The sequence below is a fragment of the Miniopterus schreibersii genome (assembly GCF_964146895.1).
Source record: "Miniopterus schreibersii genome assembly, chromosome: X".
Classification (NCBI taxonomy): Eukaryota; Metazoa; Chordata; class Mammalia; order Chiroptera; family Miniopteridae; genus Miniopterus; species Miniopterus schreibersii.
Genome location: NC_138104.1, coordinates 66683990 through 66703844, shown reverse-complemented (window position 1 = coordinate 66703844; position 19855 = coordinate 66683990). Strand labels below are relative to the sequence as shown.

The 19855-nt window shown below is 43.4% G+C and overlaps 1 protein-coding gene across 1 annotated transcript; it reads left to right on the top strand.

Moving 5' to 3' along the window:
- Positions 1-1747: 1747 nt before the first annotated feature.
- GABRE (gamma-aminobutyric acid type A receptor subunit epsilon) lies at positions 1748-18742 on the top strand (the record flags this gene model as incomplete). Its single annotated transcript, XM_081125394.1, is given in 12 exon segments — positions 1748-1803; positions 5829-6049; positions 6481-6540; positions 11188-11240; positions 11242-11408; positions 12128-12207; positions 13556-13697; positions 17678-17829; positions 17941-18117; positions 18311-18321; positions 18416-18673; positions 18677-18742. Coding segments are annotated over 12 exon segments (1443 nt in total).
- Positions 18743-19855: the final 1113 nt, after the last annotated feature.

The following is a 19855-nucleotide window of genomic DNA, read 5'->3' as shown; positions in this document are numbered from 1 at the left end:
CAGGAGGTGGTGGGGACCCAAGGGCTGGAGGCCATAGTTCTACCCCGCAGACTATCAGGGGGTCATGGAGGAAGAAGCAGCACATCCAGCTTACCCATTCTGTCCTTGCCAGGCCCATTCTGCTACCACCCTGGCAGGCGCAGCCTTGGGCCTCTAGTTTCCCCACGCGGGGGGGGGGGCACAGACGGACACCACACGCACGCCAACTTGCCAGCTTCCTCCCTCTCTTGTTCTCAGTCCCTGGTTGTCTGGCAGCGCCCTAGTGGTGGGGGCATGTGGGAGCTGGGGCTCCTTCCTCTCCCTCTCCCTCCTCCTCCCATTGAGGCTCTTGTTGACTGCCCCCCTCCACTCTGCAGCTGCAGTGTAAGTTATCTGAGATTTCCTTCTGGGCCCAAAGGGCGGGGCCAGGGTGGGAAACGCAAGGCCTGGCGAGTGGGAGGAGTGAAAGTTGGAACCCATTCTTCTTCTTTACAGCTGCATAGTATTCCATGGTGTAAATGTCCCACAGCTTTTTTACCCACTCATCTACTGATGGGCACTTGGGTTGTTTCCAGATCTTAGCTATTGTAAATAGAGCTGCTATGAACATCGGGGTACATATATTCTTCCTGATTAATGTTTTAGGATTCTTAAGATACATTCCTAGGAGTGGAATCACTGGGTCAAATGGCAGCTCCATTTCTAATTTTTTGAGGAACCTCCATACTCTTTTCCATAGTGGTTGCACCGGTCTGCATTCCCACCAGCAGTGTACTAGGGTTCCCCTTTCTCCACACCCTGGTCAGCACATGTCGTTTGTTGATTTGTTGAAGGCAGCCATTCTGATAGGTGTGAAGTGATACTTCATTGTGGTTTTAATTTGCATCTCTCTGATGATCAGTGACGTGGAGCATTTTCTCATGTGTCTCTTGGCCATCTGTATGTCCTCTTTGGAGAAGTGTCTGTTTAAGTCCTTTTCCCATTTCTTAATTGGGTTGCTTGTCTTCCTCTTGCTGAGTACTATGAATCTTGTACCTTTTGGGACAGTATGGATGGACTTGGAGAATATTATGCTAAGTGAAATAAGCCAGGCAGCGAAAGACAAATATCACATGATCTCACTTATACGTGGAATCTAAAGAACTTAATAAACTGATGAACAGAATAGATTCAATGACATGAAAGCATAGATGAGACTAACAAAAGTCAGAGGGATGGAGGAGAGCGGGTGGGTGGAGGGGGAGAGAGTAACCAAAGAATTTATATGTATATATGTACAACCCAAGGACATGGACAATGGTGGGGAGAGGGACTGGAGAAGGGGAAGGGACAGGGTGGAACAGGTCATTGGGGAGAAAAAGGGACATTTGTAATATTTTAAACAAAAATAAAATTAAAAAAAAAAAAAAAAGAAAGTTGGAGCCCAACAAAACGCTCCACACTGCTCTGGGTTCAACACCACCACTGGTTTAGTCTCAGGGTTCCCACCCCAGCTATCCACTCCATCCCTTCTGTCTCCAGCCTCCTCCTTTCTTCTTCATCCGCAGCCCCCCACCACCCTCCTGGGTCTTGGGCAATCTGGAGCCCTTCTGGGAGGAGTGAAAGTGGGAGGCTGAACCCAGAGCTGTGTGGAGCATTTTGATGGCTTCCAACTTTCACTTCTCCCACTCGCTCGGCCTTGCGCTTCCCACCCTGGCCCCGCCCCTTGGGCCCAAAAGGAAATCTCCAACTTAACACTGCACAGGTAGTTGTACCGGTCTCGGGCAAGATGTTGACCAAAGTTCTCCTGATCCTCCTGGACATGTCCATAATCCTGCCTTCTAGGTGAGTCTTCATCCCTGAACCCAGGAGCCCTTTGAACCCAGCTCCTTCAGCCAAAGAGCTAGGCCTGCCCCTGGGAGCTCCAGGCCCAACTTGCCCCCAGCCCTTGTGCAGCCATCCTCCATGCAGCTTCCTGTAGAACCTGTGGGCTGGACCTCTGAAAGGGCACTCCCAGGGAGGAGGGTACGAAGCCTGTGCCCTTGCTGCTCGCAGTGCAGAACTCTCCTCCAAACTAAGGGCTGAAAACCAGCACGTCTTCTTAGTCTTCCGTGGGAAAAAGTGAGCACCCATGGGGCAACCTCCCAGGGCAAGCTCTAGCTCTTTGGCAATGGGGTTGGGAAGATAGCACTCAAAAAGGTGCGCGGGCTGGGGGAGCAAAACTTTGCCTAAAGTGTTTGAGTGTTGGCCAGTCTGCCTTCTCGTTCAAAAACTTGGTTTCTGAGCTCTGATAGAGTACCAAGTATGGTGCCAGAGAACTCGAGCTTTACTTGTTTCCCCTTCCCTCCATTCTTCTTGATGCCAGGCCCAGGCACTAGCCTGGTTTAGTCTCAGGGTTCCCAGGCCAGCTATCCACTCCATCCCCTCTGTCTCCAGCCTCCCCCTTTCTTCTTCACCCCCCCCCCCCCACCCTCCTGGGTCTTGGGCAATCTGGAGCCAAAGGCCAGGAATGTTATTCTCTTAGGTCTATGGTGAGGGTCCTGGTTTTCAGTCTCTCCTCACTTTTCTAAAGGCTTGAGCAACCAGTTTCCCTCGAACCTTCTAGCCCTGTGACTTTGCTAAGAATGTTGTCCCCTACATTTCTGGCTTTTTAGGATGGAAGATGACTGCTTCATATTTCTGAGAGGGTTTCACACTGACTGCAAACTGTCAAGTGTTCCTAAGCTTCCTTATCTGTCCAACATTCTCCAAGTCTCCATGGCTCTGGGTTTGTGTCTTATCTGTTTTTGGGAGAGGGAAGATGGCTTCTCTTCTCACTTAAGAATACTTTAGTTCCTCAAGGAAGGAGCTGTATGGTTCCCTGCTCTCTCACTGGTGCCCTCACTTGGGGGGTGGGGGAGAGCAGCAGAGGCTTGGTAAATATTTTTGAATTTGTGCTAAGAATTTCCAGTTATCCACATCCATCCAGATGTGAAACGGACTGGTTGAGAGAGCTGACATGATGAAGGGCTAAGGAAAAGAGGGATGGGAGCAGGGAAGGAGGGAGGGGGAGAAGGGAGGGAAACAACCAGGAAGATGGGCTATTGAAATGGAAACTACCTTTCTACCCTGGGGGAAGGGCTGCAGTAACTGAAGTTCAAACTTTGTCAACATGGCAACCGTGATGTCAAGAAAAAGCTGGGGAGAGGGTAGTGGTTTGTACTGGCCAAAGCCTCATCGAACCAGGAATACTTGCTCTGGTCCAGGCTCAGCCTCAAAAAAATTGTGTGACTTTGGGCACAGCCCTTCCCCCATCTGAGCCTCATTTTCTCCATCTGTAAGGTGAAAAAGAGGGCTGATTTGGAAAAAAAAGAAAAACAATCTAGTAGCTCTTCTCTAATTCCTTTCTTTCCTCCCAGCCAGCTGAATGAACATCCTCAGTAGGGGTAAAAGTTGCAGAAATTCAGCTCCATCTTTGACCATCACATCTAAAAGAGGGATGTGGGTGCCTGAAATGCCTCCATGGAATGATCCCACTAGTCCAGTGCATGAGTGTTTTTCAAGTTTTTGTTAGTTCTTGCCCTGAAAGTTGGCTTAATGGCTGACTGAAGAAAAGTATGCATTGTCAGCAGCTCCTTAACCCCAAGGATCAGAGGATGAGAGTGTTTTTGTTTGTTTGTTTGTTTGTTTGTTTATTGAGAAAGATAATTGTAGGATTACAGCAACCTGAAGACCCTCTGATATCATTTTCATTACAGACTAATGTAGGAGCAGGGGGGCTTTGGTGACCCTGGGCTTTTGTTTATTTGTCTCTTGAACCTTGGGGTTCTTGCTTTTGGCTTCAGACATCAGGGAGGAGCTGCTGCAGGTTCTTCTATAGCCTTGGTTGGCAGTGCCAGTCTAAATAGTGCCATACTCCCAGCTATGTCACTCATTTTTCTGGGCCTCAGGCCCTTCTTCTCCCTCCACCCCTCCAGAAGCGATTGGTATTATCTATTCAGGGGACTAAGGGAAAGCCTCAGGGAGAGGGGACATCTCTGGATGTGGTATTTAGAAATGGAAACTGATTTTTCTAAGCCCAATTCTCCCCTTGCCCACAGTGGGAATTAGCTACTTCACTTATGAGAAATGGCATAGATGTGGCACATCTGTACACCAGCCAGTTAAGCAATTCTAAGAGCTTGAAATAGTACAAGAAAATGCATTTTGCTGTTCAAGTTGGCAGTCCCTTGGTATGCAGTATAGACTCCATGCCCACATCTCCTGCCCTGTTAATCCCTTATTTTGGGAAACAAGTTTCCTCATGGCTTTTTTAAAAATAAAATCATTTTGGAAGTGTAATATACAAATATAAAAATATAGAAATATGAGTGAACAGCTCAGTGGATTTTCACAAAGTAAACATGCCCATGTAACCCCCACTAGACCAGGTAATAGAACATTCCAGGCACTTTCACTCCCTCTTCAACCCTCACCACATGCCCCCTCCCAGTCAACTCCTCTTCAAAAGAAACTACTCTTCTGCCTTCCAGTATATCAGTTCAGTTTTCCTAATAGTTAATAAAATAACTTTATTATAATTTTTTTCAAAGATATATAAAAGTAGAGGGAACAGTAGAGTGAATCTCCTTGTACCCATCACCAGCCTCATTAATTATCAACTCATGGCCACTCTTATTTTCTCTGTACCCAACAAACTCAATTTCCAGCTTAAATTATTTTAAAACAAATCTCAGACAATATATAATTTTATAAGTCATTATTTCAGTAGGCATTTCTAGTCATAAGGACTCCAAAAACATAGTAAAATACCACTATTACACCCAAAATTTTAGAATAATTTCTTCATGCTGAAGAAACTATTCAGTTCAAATCACCCCTATTTTGTCATAAATGTATTTTTGTTTTGTTTTGTTTGTTTGTTTGTTTTTTAGTTTGCCTTTTAAAACTGGTGTCTGAATAAGGTCCACATATTAACAAATTTTTGTTAGCATTTTTATTTTTCAAAACACTTCTTACTGCATTAGAACATATATTCATAAAAGTGCTCGAATCATAAGTGTACAGCTGATGAGTTGTCAGAAAATGACCACACTGACATCAAGACACCCACATTAGAAACTAGAACATGGCCAGAACTTCAGAAGTCCCTTGGTACCCTTTTCTTCACTGCCTCTTAGCAAAAGTAGCACAAACTTGACTAAATATATTGGCAGGTGGCTTTTAAAATTTTTGGTTTTTTTAATTTAATTATCCTTCTCATGAATTCTTGTTGGCTGTGGTGCATGACTATGGCTTTTGGGGTGGATTTCCGTTGGCCATCTATTTTCTGGGTGACAGTCTTTGGGTGATTAGAGCTTCCGCCAATCCCCAGCCTCCAACTCCAATGTAATGAGTATCACGAAAGCAAAGAAATGCAGAATATTCCCAGTGTTCCAGCCCTCTCTGGGAGAAGTTTCTCTGGTTTTCCTGAGCATTCCTCAGGAGTCCTGGCCCTCTTCCTACCCATTTGCTTCCCAACAGTGCTGGTCAGGCAGACTGGAGACCAAGCTTAGTAACTGCAGCTGATTGGCCAAAGCTCATACAGCAATGCCTTCATCATTTTATATAGAAAAATTCTTTTAAAATATTGAGCTTGGTTTTGATATTGATTTTTAAAATAAAGAATTATCATAAAAAAGGGATAGCATGGAAAATTCCCAAAGAGCAGTAAGATTTGGAAGAAATAAATAAGTATAATTTTATACTGGCTCATAATTTACTGTTGCTAGTCACTCTTTAACTATGCCTTAGGTTGCAGATTATTTTGGTTTGCTTCTGTCCTGAAAGGCACCAACTGGGACCTCTACAGAGTGGAGGACAGAACTTCATTTTTTCTTTGTATATTCTAGGATTGAAAGACCTCATGTTGAATCGGAGATGGGACCCTCTGCTGGTCATGATGATGTCTATGGCCCTAAGCCCCAGGATGCCAAAAAGAAGGTCCCCTCTGAAGAAATAACGCCCGCTACTATTGATACTCACCAAAACCTTGGAAAACTACCAGCAGCCTCTCAAATCCTGGACAGTATCCTGAATAACTCTGATTATAAACTGCACCCTGGCATTGACAGTAAGTAACAGAACACAGTTCTTCCCTCCCAGAGGGGAGAGGGTTTGAGGGCATAAGTATTGAGAGTGAGCAGGTTAGGGTACCATGCATGTGAGCAGGAACATCTGTTGCTCACCTGTCAGGTGAAAGGTCAACTATAGCTCAGCAATGCCATTTACCTTGGTTTAGACTTTTCCCTTCTCTCATCCCATTTTTCCAGGTATAAAATGAGATGACTGGACTAGGTCATATGATCTTTGAGGTATGTCTAACTCTTAACAGTCTATGAATTGGTTCTTGCCATGAAAGAACAAAGAAAGAAATAGGATTGAATGTTGAAACCATATAATCTAACCCTTATCCTTCTCCCTTTTTCTCCCCTCAGACCACACCCTTTCTTGTCCCATGCCCTTGTTGGAAACTTACCTCTGCTACTTCTGCTTCCTTTACAGAGAAGCCCACTGTGGCCACTGTTGATCTTATCCTTGGTCCTATCTCTATCCTGAAGAGGAGTACTGAGCTTTGATACAGTATCTCCCAACTTAGGTAGCTGAACCATGAGGCTTTTCACATACTTGTTTTTTCTGCTCTGTGTGTCTATAACACAAGTTTGGGGCAAAAGGAGAGGTTTTAACCAACACTGACTTGAGAAGGAAGCTGAGAAAGGTAAAGCCCCTAGCTGCCTGAAGAGGACCTTCAGAATCCTGACTACATCTTCCAGTCTTTCATTCAAAATAAAAATAATAAAGCAACTTTAAATACCACAATGGAATGGCTTGTTTCTTCTGATAATGAATTTTATGAACTTTAATCTATAGCTAGCAACTCTTCCTTTAGATGTTTCTCTAATTTTACCCTGGTTCCTTCTTTCCTTTTCCACTGCTATCATTCTAGTGTCAGTACTGTCCCCAGTTAGCCTTAATTATCTCCCACTTGAAATACACAAAATTCAAGGTTTCTGCTTACCTCAGTCCACCTACTAACCAACCTCCTGAGTGATGTGCCTCCTGCAATTCTGACCCTGCTTAAAGCATGAAGTTTAACCCCATACTCTAGCAGTCAAGGACCTCCAATGGCTGGAGCCAACCCAGGACTCTGGTTTTATTTCTTTTAACCCCTTTAGAGACCACATGCTCTACTCACAGTAGACTGTGGGTACGCTCAAACTATCTTGTGCCTCTGTGTCATTGTTCAAGGTATGCCATTGCTCAAATTTTCTATTCGTCATAAGCTTATCCTTCAGGGTTTAGCTCAAATAACATCTCTTTTATGGCATTTTTCCTGACCTCTGCAGCTATTTATTGCTCCCTTCTTACACGATACTCCTCTCTTTAACACTCAGATCTTTTTAGATTATATCCTAGTTGTTTACTTGACCTTCCTTACCTCGTTATGTTGTAATTATCTGCTCTATGTCTGCCTTGCTCCTTTGACTATGGACTTCTTAATGTCAAGGACTCAGTATATGCTAGGTGAACAAATGAATTGTGAAAAATATTTTGAACAAGTCATTTTCATATACTCGGCCTGATCATGAGAAAGGCTGTGGTAACCAACTCCATTGTAACCATAGACTTGGCCCGGCCCAATAAGCATCATTGGGTGAGCTCAGAGTCTAGGCTCTGTGATGGGATTTGCAAATAGACACTCAAAGGTAAGTAAAAATTTATGGTAGATCAAGATGTTTATATAAGCTGAGTGGAGGAATGAGATTCCCCCTCATGATGCTTTGTTTGGTTACCAGGTTCTTGAGGTATGGTGTACTTATGTATTGCTATGTAACAAATTACCCCAAAACACAGAATCTTAAAACAATAAATAGTCATTAGCTCACAGTTCATGTGGGTTAGAAATCCAGGCACGATTTACCTGGATCCTCTGTTTCAGGGTCTTTTTCAAGGCTCAACTGAGGGAAGATCCACTTTCAAGCCCTCGCATGTTTGTTGGCAGGATTTAGTACATTCTGGCTGTTATCTAGGGGTTTCCCACAGTCCTTGCCATGTAGGCTTCTCCACAGAATAGCTCACAACATGAAGCTTGCTTCCCTCAGAGTGAGCAAGTACATGAGAAAAGGTATTCACAAACTTGTAATTTTGGGAGTGACATCCCATTGCTTCTATAGTATTCTATTCATCAGAAGCAAGTCATTAGGTCCAGCCCACAGTGAAGTAGAGAGGATTACACAAGGGCATGAATACCAGGAGGTGAAGATCATTGAGGGCCTTCTTAGAGTCTGCATAATACACATGACCATGATTAAGTAAAGACCTGTAACCATTAGAATGGAATACTGGGAAACAGGGAAGAGAAGCATGAGAGCAGACAGATTTTGAGTTTCTGTCGACATTTTGAAGTTTTTTTTTTTCTTCCCTTGATGTCAGATTTACTTTTTGCTATTACCAATGTGCTTACTACTAAATGAGTATGAATTTAGCAGTTAGTTTGATTTAAATTGTTGATATTCTAAGAAATACTGGGTTCTGAGCAAGACCAGAGACTGTGGTCTTGTGGTCCCACCATCATGACCATTGTTTACTCTTAATAGAAAATGGATCTTTTAGGTTATTAGTGTGGGGATGGAGAAAGTGGCCTGAAGAGTAGTGGACAATTTGTGGCTATAACCTCCTTGCTATATGTGTAAGATACAATTTGGGGAAGACAATTTCTATCATCTGCAAGAGCCCTTGTGGAAGCAGAGCAGTAGCCCCACTCATAGTAGCTTGAATGCCCTATTTCTTCTTGCTCTGTCATTATTAATGTTGATAGCATTGGCCTCACCTGAGGTGCCAAGAAGTCCTGATACCTGACAATCCCAAGTGATATAGTATAATAATTCAGCAGTCACCGAACCTGGCATCCAACACAGAACTGGTCCAAATAGGAGTCAACAACTTGATTTTCTTTTGCCAGTAAGGTGGTGCTTTAGCCAAGTGCCTTTAGAAGATCCCAAACACTTATGTGATATTAAAGTTCCTGAGTAGTCTGGTCTTCTACACAGTTCCAAATTGTTCTTTAAAACTGTGGGAGGTCCCAGTTATTGTACAGCATACTTTTCCCTGGTGACACTATAGAATCCTATGGTTGGTGTGGCTCTCACATAGCCAGAGCACTTGCCAATAAACAGAGCATATTTGTCTCCTTGGATCCTCATGATAGCCTGTGTGGCAGGCAAGGCTGCCACTAGAATCCTCACTTTATGTTTGAGACAATTGAGTCTCTCAGCAAGGTTGTGAGTCCCCAGGATTCTGTTAACAGAGTAGAAGTGATTGTTTGAGTGTTCTTTGAGTTCCAACACCTTTCAGTCAGATGTTATGTGGAAGACTGGAATTGTCCTCAGGAAGAGAAACCTGAGCCCACAATGTGGATTTAAATCAAGTGTTTCTACCAGTCTTCTGACTTAAGCTTAGAAGACAGTGATCAGTCTTGGAACAACTTCCCATCACAACATAAACAATTGCTAAGGCTGCTTCTTGCTGTGGTAATTATCGCAAGTGATTCTAATTAAGCCAATTCTTGACACCGAATTTCTAGAGTTTCAGCTGAGCTAAAAGAGATGTATATCCCAAGCTCCCTTGTCAAACTGGGGAAAGTTGAACTGTTAGCTATCAGTTGATGTGTTGTGAACTTACATCACTTGTTAAATAGAAATTAAATGTTCATTTGAAACACTATAACATAGAGCAGGAGGACAGCATGGATTGTGGAGGGGAAGGCTTTTCATGAATACCAAGTACTTCATATGACCTGAGAACAAAGGAGGCTCTTCAAGCCAAGCTGGAACTACCAGCCACTTGGGACTGTAGAAACACACACTCTAAAGGCCACTTGTGAAGGTTGGAGGGACAAGGCAGGGCAAGGCTGAGGGCTCCCATGTGAATGGTAGCCAGGTTCTGCCACCTTTTTTCTGTCTGCTTTCTTGGACTATTCCAGGGAACATTCTCAGTGTGGGAGGCTGGATCCCAGCAATTTGGCAGCAGTTCTCACCACCTTTTGGAATAGGCAGCAAAGGCAAGCAGGAATTGTCTTGACTTTCCCTGTGCAGGCTCTACTGACCTCTAGGGTTATGGGTGTCTGGTTGGTGTTCATTGTTTGATGCAGGATAACTCAGGTATTCCACAGAGGGAAATTGGATCTCCATACCCAAAGGGATTGTTGGTGCAAGTGCAGTAAACACTGGAGAGGGAGATCAGTGAAGGTTGTCCTAGGACAAAGCTATGGTAATGGTGCTCTGAGCATGAGCCAATGTGCTGTCATTAACTATTTGTGTGATTTGGATAGGCCCTTTTCTCTCTGAGCCTCAGCTTCCCTACCTCTACAGTAAAGGCAGTTGGGTTAGCCCTCAAGGTTCTACCTTGGCTTAGTTCTGGCACTTACTTATTGTTCAAGTTGCTTGCAGTTTTATTACAGTCTGTTTTTTCTCCCTTCAGTACCAGTGGTGCAAATTTCCAGTTGCTCCTGCTTCTTCCTATTAAACATCCTTCTTGGTGTTTAACAGTTTATGGAATAGACAATATCTGGAGACCAAATAATCATGGATATATATATCTATGCATACACACACACATTCAGAGGTTAAATGCTCTTGTTTAAGAGGAAAAACAAAACAAAAAATGATTTAAAAAACATGCAACTAAATAGACATTTCTCTTGTGACTCAAAGCACTTCATTTTTTAATGTAATTCTGAAGGATGAAGGATTTAGGTTAATTAAAACTTGTGTTCCCCAAATAAAAGCTGAAAGGGGAAATGTTGCTGTATATAATCAGAGTTGTGTGTGTTTATGAATGTTTGAAATGATTTTGAGCTGAGATCTTTGATTTCCTATGAAACTATGGGAACTGAGAGAGTGTTGACCTGGCTGGAGTAGCACCACAGTCCTATAAGGGAGTGGTGAAATGATGATTCCAGCCCACGCAAAGCCACCATTGCCTGCCTGTTTCTAGATGAAATGTATCTTCCCAGACTGTTATCCATTTGGGAACATTTATTTCTTTTTGGAATACCGGAAAATAGAAAACTCCTACAGCCGAACTCATGTTGCTTTCCTCTATGCAAACCTAAGTGGGTTCCTATCTACTTGATAAGCTTGTCACAGGATGCCATAGGGATGTTCTTGGCATAGCCCCAAGTGTGTGCTTTATTTTCTCTTTTCCACCAAGAGTACTCCATTGACATCACCTTGTGCCAGACCTGGTATGATGAACACTTCCATTAACAATGGCAGCTTTGAGAACTTAGTTCTGAATGGCAACATGGTGAGCCAGTTATGGAACCCAGACAGTTTTTTTAGGAATTCTAAGTGGACTCTTGTATATGAAATCACTATGCCAAACCAGGTGGTCCACATCCACAAGGATGGCAAGGCGTTGTACACAATTAGGTATGTCAGACCTCTGGAATCTTACCCCTTGGGACTTTTCCTCCCCTTCTGAGAATTTTCACTAAAGAAAGATGGACAGAGGTTTCATCCTGAATGCTACTTCTAAGGGCTTTTCTAAACTTTCCAAAACCACGAGCTCAACTCTCTCATGTACAGACACTAAGGCTTCAAAATAGAAAAATACTGCTTAAGGCCATACGCCAAGTTTGTGGCAGAGCTGGGACTAGTACCCAGTTACTTGGCTCCAAGTCCAGAGCTCCCTGACTAGAATGTATCAGTATGACTGCATTGCTTGGACAATTCCATCCCAAGTGAGCATTGACTGTAAAGACATATCCACGGTGGTGGAATTGTCTAGGTGGAACAGTAAAACATGGTAAAAAAGATAGCAAAGACCAGGCTAGGTACCCGACTGCCTGGCAGGGGAATGTGGTGTGGGATGGGGAGGTGTTAGAGAGCTGGAAAGTGTTGGCAGATTCTGGAAGCTGGGATGGGCAAAAAACAAAAGCCTATCTAAGTCAGTCCCTGCACTTCTCTATTGATGGAGACCAGAGTAGCCAGATTCTTCCAAGCTGTTCTTTCTCTATTTTTGTCTTTCCTTTGAGCTCTTTGTCTCAAATCCCCTTGTTGCCACTCATTGGTGGTGGTCTCTGGGCCCAAGTTGAGTGAACGTGTAAGTACTCAGGGCCAGCCTAATGAGGTTTTTTTCTCTCTTCCAGGGTGACCACTGATACTGGATGTTCATTCCACATGCTCAAATTTCCAATGGATTCTCACTTTTGCCCTCTGTCTTTTTCTAGTTTCTTAGATTTCTGGGGCTCCAAAGTCATGCTGGGCTCCTTCTTTTTCTCATCCTTGTCTTTTACATTTCTCCTAAGTTGGTGTCAAGTTTTCCCAGGACCTCCCAATTCATGCCCATCTCCTTTCCTGCTGACAGTGCTGTGTTGTTCAACCTGGGCCTCATGTTGGATTCCTCCCTCTTCATTTCACTCCATCTCAAGTCTCTTACCCACCACTGAAGTGTATCTTATGTATGTCTGCTCCTCTCCATCTCTACTGTCACTAATTTGGATAGGTTTTTGTCATCTTCCACTTGGATTTTGCAACATTTTCACTTTGAAGCTGAACATGTCCAAAACTAAATATTTTGTCTACTCCCAACCTTTACCCCCAAAACAAAAGTGCTGTTTCTGTGTTCTCACATATCTCATTGAACTGCATCATCACCCACTCAGTTGTTGAACCCAAGAACTTTGATGTTTCTTTCTTTTTCACCTGTTACACTTAATCAATTACATCATGTTGGTATTCCCTTCAAAATCTCTATTGATCCTGTCTGTTCCTCTGCATTTTCACTGTTACAGCTTTGAATCCTGCCTTCACTTATTTTATTATGCCAGGATTACTGCACTGGCCTCATATAACTAGTATCCTTGTCAACAATCCATCTTCATATTATGACCAGAGTGGCCTAACTGAAGAATCATTTAGATCAGGTCACTTCTTAGTTTCAAAACCTTCTTTAACTTTCATGTATCAATTCCAAATCATTATAATGTCTTTCAAGGCCCTTCATAAATTGGCCCCTACTACCTACTCCTGCATACCTCATTTAACCTCTGTGAGCTAGCCATCCTGAACTTTTTCCATTTCCATAATACATCAGATATGTTCACCTCTCTGTGCATAGAACACCCTCTTTGCCCCTTCAAGCCTAATACATGTAGAGAAAACTAACTCTACTTTAAAGACTTATGGGAATGTCACTTACTCTAAGAGGTCTTTTCTGGGTATGTCTGTAAGTGATCTTTCCTCCTCTGTTTCCCTACTCTCCCAAGAGCAGATGTTTCTTAGAGCAATTCTGAGAATTACAGATGTATACTCACTGTCCAACTCAATAAAATGTGAATGCTTGAGCGCAGGGTTCCTGCCTTGTACATCTCTGTATTTCCAGCACAAGGTCTGGTATTGAGGAACACTCAGTAAATGAACTTATTGATTGGACTTCAACAGTGAAGTAAGAGAAGCAAGGTACCACACTGGTGAGGCCAGAGTCAGGACTCCAAAGCATTGTTCAGACTCCATGTTGATGGAGACCTCCACAGGGCTTCCCAGTCTCACATGACTCTTCTCACATTGCTTTACAGTTTCCTATCCTGAGAATGAGATGATGTACAAGTGGAAAGATTTCAAGCTTGAAATCAATGAGAGTAATTCCTGGAAGCTCTTCCAGTTTAATTTTACAGGAGTGAGCAATGAGACTGAAACTATCTCAACCATAGCTGGTAAGTGTCCCTTTGAAGCCAGGGCTAAGGAGAGGCCCAGGAGGGTAGTAAGGATGAGTGGAGGTGGCCATCCATCCATACAAATGTTATGTAATCATCCCATGAAAATATTGTAGAACATGGCTCCTGTCTTGTTAATGCTAAGCACTTACAACTGTTTGCAGAGGAAACTGAGACTTTGTAACTACATCTCAGTCTCATCTGCAAAGAAGTAAGTGTTTTGCCAAGCTCTTGAGAGGGTAAGTAAGTAAAGTTATTCTGTTGTCAGAATTTGCAACCAGCTTTGTCATGCAGACCCTTTAGTTTCAAGTCTTTGTTACAACTGACCTACTTGAATGACTTTGGGGAATGGAGCTCATGTGAGTTCTCCATACCCAGAACAAATCCAAGCCAGCTGAGTGAGAAGCAAAGACTTTCTTAATAGGAGGTGGAGGCTAGAGTTCTAATGTCAACTAGGTGAGGTCTGGGGTAGTATGGAGGAAGTTTCAGCAGCTACAGTGGCTGCTGCATCAACATATATTTTAAAGGAGTAGCTCTGGCAAACACAGGTTCCTGTCAAAGGCTTCATGGTGAATTCAACATGGACATGTGGTGATCACTGGTTTTCTGACCTTTTTCCCAAGAAGGATCAGAGGAGAGGGTCTTGGGTCTCTTATACTTCAGCTTCCAACTAGGTGTGTGCATCTTTGCTTGTGTTCCCAGGTGATCTGAATGAGGAGCCAAGGGACCTCCTCAGGATTGCTCCCAGAGCAGCCCTGGAAAACCTCTTCACACATACTGACCAAGTCAAGGCAGTGGAGACACTGTCTTCATTGTTTCCAGAATGCAGATGAAGCCACTCACCCAAACAGCCATTTGTTACAGGACATGACTTGTTTTGTTTCCATGAAGCCGGGCAGAAAATATGTTTTTGCTTTACTTGTTGAGTTGATCACTGGGTGAGGGATAGCTCATGCTTATGTGGCTAGAGCTTTGCTTGCACAGTGATAGGCAGGGGGAGAGGTCTGCTTTACAAATGCTTTCTTTTTTCTTGGGGATTCTGGGTAAGCAATTTTACTACCTTTGATTTGGGATCCTTGATCTTCTGCTAACTAATTGTGGGCTTGCCTCTTGTGTTTCTGGACCTCAGTTTCTCCAATCAAGTAGGAGACCCATCATCAAAAATGACAGAAGAGACAAGGCCCAAGGGCTTTCAAGTCACTAGTGGTTCTGTTTAGTAGATGGTTTTGCATTGTTTCAAAATGGTACCCTAGTGACTACAAAGCCCTAGAGCCAGCATCATCACCAAAGCAATGATAATAGGTAAGCAGCATTATTAGGGAGAAAGAAGGAGGGCTTCTTTCTCTTCTGCTAGAGACCAATTGATCTGCAATCATGGTTTCTCCAGTATCACAGTTATCTTTGGGATTGATCCCAAACTCTTCCACTTCCAGTTGGCTCAAGGGAAGTTTTCTTCATAAGTAACAAACTTAAGAACTAAGCTCCTAAATGTTCATAATGCTGTGGTAGCTTGCTACTGTGGCTTAGAACCAGAAGGCTCTTAGAGAGTCCAGACTTGCCCTCAGAGAGTACATCAGCTTTCACTGGTGGGTGTTGAGACTCTAATGGAATTGTATCTGTGATTAGGACTTCATTTTCTTGAAAAGGAGTTTCTTCCTTCTCTAGATAATTCTGTCCATCAGAAAACTCTCCCTGTTCATCTGAAATTGAAATCTCTGGAACTTTTACCCATTGGATCTCGTGCTTTCCCCCTAAAATTATTCAACTTACTTTTCCACAGGGTTAAGATTAAAGAACCAGTATTATGGTTTCAAGCCTGGGTCACATTCTTTTATAGGCTATAAAGCACTAGTTTTTTTTTCTTCCTTTGTTACTCAAAGGTTTGGGTCTACTCATCCTTCTAGTCCTGATTCTCTGGACAGAGTCTTTTTAATTGTGCTCCTTTGACAGTGCATTAACCAATTGGGGTCTGGCTAAAGCAGATAAGAGCAAAAAACAACATCTTTAGCCCCAGGTATTTCTGCTCCCCAGCCCTCCATTTTTTCCTTACCCATGCTCCTGCATTCCTCAGAAATAACAAAGTGGTATGTGTTAGTATTCTTCTATCAGCCTTCAAAGATAAATTTATATCTGTTGACAAGTGGAGAAGGCCCTTCTTTGGATGGAATAAATAAAATAAAAATAGAAAAAGCCAATAAGATAATAAATCTTCTTTCAATAAGAATATATAAACTCAGCAAAGTTCTATGTGAGTAGTTGTAGCTAAATAAGGGTGTCTTAAATTTTAGTCAAGACCCCAGGGAAAGAGAACTAGGAACTTGATAAATACATTCTGGCCAGTAGGCAAGTGTGAGTGGTCCCTGCAGCAACCCTGGAGGAGTTCTATACCCAAAGCTACTAGTCGAGACACAGGTATTCCACTGACTCCAGGACACTTCCTTGCCTTTTTCCAGAATATGTGTGAAGTCTTATTCATTGAATATCAGTGCTGCCAAGGTGAATAGGAAAGGCTAATCTTCTCACTCAGCTCCAATACACCCAAGCTGGACAGGTGATCTACATTCCAAAATAGGAGGACACATGATCAGGTTAGTGCTCTCCTTGCTGCATTGTGAGGCAGTAGTAAGACTTGCTGAGAATGTACTAGGTTCCAGGCTCTGTCAGACTTAATGGGCACGACTCAAGCCATAGGACTCACATAAGCCCTGCTCTGAAGTGGTTTAAAAGGGGTTTCAAGCCAAGGAATTCTATAGCATCACTGAGGTGGGAGTTTGGAACTTAGCTTCACTAAGGAGCCAGCATTTGACTTATTACACTTCCAATGTGATGTTGAGAGTGAAAAGGGATGTTTTGGGTTCAGAAAAGCCCCCCCCAAATTCCTGGAATCATGATGGGCATGCAGTGTTTGAGATGAGTGTGTCATAGTATAAGGCAGCATGTAGGGTACAATAGAAGATGCCAACTGGAGAGGTAGGTTGTCATCAGTTCCTGTAGAAACCATCACCATCTAGAGAGAGAGCCAACATCAAGGACATGATGCTCAACTGAATGTGAAGACCTCAGCCACCTTGTGGGTGTATACTCTGCAGACCAGACATTTAGAGGACTGAATGAAATTTTTATTTTCAGCTAAATCTTTTGTTTTTCCAAAACACTCAATTGAGTTAAGATAATAGATTAATATAACAGGGAGTTCAGAGTTGGAATATTGGTATAAATAGGAATGCTATTGCAGGAAATCTGAGAATAGATAAGATTAGCTTAGGGTGTGGTGGTGTGTGCATATATATGTAAGATGTCAGTTTGAGTCAGGCTGTGGTAGGCGTTTAGTATCAAGTTACAGAGTGTAGACTTGATTCTGTAGCTCTTCTGGAGCAGGTAACCCCCAGAGGTTTGGGGTTAGGTGAGTGATTTCTTTTGGTGATCAATGGAACAGTGCTAATTAAGGCGTTTCACCAGCATATGAATGGATGGAAAGGAGGCCTAATGGATTTGGTCATTCCCGCACTACCACACAAGCCACCTTTGGTTCATTTCCTGAGAACAAACATTGTAAGGCCAAGCAGTGCATGTGTAAAGCTGTGATTCTGGAGAGTAAATGTGGTGGCAACTCAACGGAGTAAAAGTCTCAACCATCTGGACATTAGCTGTGTGCACTGATATCTAGAGAGCCAGCTGATTTTTCACTTTCACCTGACTCTTCTGCCATCCTGGAAAGACAGATGTAGGGTGTGGGACAGTGAACTGAGAAAGAAGCAATTAAGGTTCTGGTCCTGGCTTAGCTCTTAACTGACCATGGCTCTTGCAGGGTGTCTCCTTTCTGGGCTTCTGATTCTGTGTGTGGCACTGGAATAATGTGCCTCTATCCTAGGACTGTGGTGGGGATCCCTTGGGCTGAACAATGGGACATTTAATATACATGTCCTGCCTGGGAGAGACTCTTATGTCATTGCTGTAAAGAAGTGGTATTTTTTGTTTTCTTAGTGATTTAATAATTATCATGCTTTTCTTCAATGTGAGCAGGCTGTTTGGCTTAAATGCCATTCAAAACTATGTCCCTTCTTCTGTGACAGTGATCATGTTCTGGGTTTCCTTTTGGATCAAGAAGGACTCTGTTCCAGCCAAGACTTCTTTAAGTAAGTGGGTAAGGTGGGCATCCACTTGGGCACAGAATTGCTTTGTCAGGGGTCAGCAGTGTGATATATGGATAAGTAGCTAAGCCTACCTCTGCTACTGTGCTTTAACAGGAATCACCTCTGTTCTCCCCATGACCACATTGGGTTCTTATTCCCGGAAGAATTTCCCACATGTCTCCTACATTACAGCCTTGGATTTCTATATTGCCATCTGTTTCCTCTTCTGCTTCTGTACTCTGGTGGAGTTCGCTATGCTTAACTTCCTGATCTACAACCACACGGAACCCGGTTCTTCTCTGAGGCTTCACCATATATGAGCTTGGTATGGGAGTGGTAACATGGTTTTGGAATACTGAGGCATGCAAGTGAGGGCACTAGGATTCATGGAACACGGGTGACCAGCTCACTGAGTGATGGAGGGTAACCTGAAGTGTTACAGAGAGTTGACTAAACTTTTTAATGTGATGGTGGGAATTCTAAGGGACAAAAACAGTGTGCCAAGGACAGAATCCCTAGAAACCCCTGAAGCAGCACTTAGGCTTGGTTCATCTTTCCTTGACGTTTTCCCCTTCCTTATTCATTTCAGCCTTGTATCCATGCCCTTGGCCTTATCCCTCCCTGTGCCTGTGCCTACCAACAGCAGCAGAATGCTTTTGTGTGTGAGTTCGAGGACTCTGCAAAGGAGAATGATGAAGAGGATGGCCCATTTTGCCCAGTTCAGCAGTCACTCCATATGAGTCTCACCCAGCACTGTTGCAGCTGTCCATACTTGTGCATGGTCCACAGTTGTGAGGGCAGTATGTGGCAGCAGAGCCACCTCTTCATCCACATCCATAACTACTCGTGAGTTATTTTCCCAGTGACCTTCTTCTTCTTCAGCGTGCTCTACTGGCTTGTTTGCCTTAACTTTTAGGTACCAGCTGGTACTCTGTGGGACAGCCTCCCAAGTTCCCCAGGAGGTCCCATATCCATTGCCAAGGGAGTTTGGGGAAAACTGAGGCAGCAAGAGCAACTACAGTGTGTCTTTTCTTAGCCCTCACACTGCCCCCAGCTCAGTCCTCAAGGGGTTTAAAAATTGTAGGCTGTCAGTGATCAGCTCCCTAACACCATGCCCACATATGAGTCGATTAGCTATCTCCCAACAGTGCTGACAGCCACTGCTTTTTTCAAGAATCATAATACTGCCTTTGTGGTGCTCCAGGCCCATCTCTGGCCTCAAGCCTCAAAGTGCACAGACCAGCTGCTTGCCTGTTTCTGACACTACCTTAAGATGCTGGGCAGCAGTGTAATAGGTGTGTGTGCATATACCCCCATCCTTAGGTGAGATTATTATATTTTTGGTTCTATTTCCCTGCCTGCCCTTCCCCTGCAGATAAACAGAGACTGTTATTACCCTTTTAAGAGGAAAGCCAAGGGTTAAGCTTCTTTGGGACAATATCTTTTCCTCTGTTATTGTGATGCTTCCCTCTCCCTCCCCTACCCCCTTCTCTTCCACTCACCTGTACTATCAATTCAATGCCTTGCATCCAGTGGGTTTCTATTTTTGTGGGATAACAGTAATAAACCCTCATTTTATATGCCACCTTATCACTTTTCTTTGAACCCTGGGACTCTTAATATAACTCCCCCAGTGGCTTTCCCAACCTTGACCCAGGTGCTAAGCCATGGTGACTTCCGGAGGCCAAGAAACTTAGGGAACTAAGTTTCTTTGCAGTGTACATTACTTGCATTGGTTGATGCCCTCTAAAGCACAGCATAGAATTTCTGTCTCTTCTTTGGCCCCTGGATCCATGAGCCAGTCCACTCTTATCCCTGGGGCACTCGCACAATCACAGTCCATCAATTGAATTCCCTTAAATTTGTACAGCACTTTACCTTTTTCAAAGCACATTTGAAAAATTATTCTATTCTAGCCTTATTATAGCCTTGTGAAAGATTCAGGGCAGGATTCTTATCTGCACTTTTCAGATGAGAACCCTTAGGCACAGATTTCTATGCGACTGTGGATCTCACTGGAAACTACCCA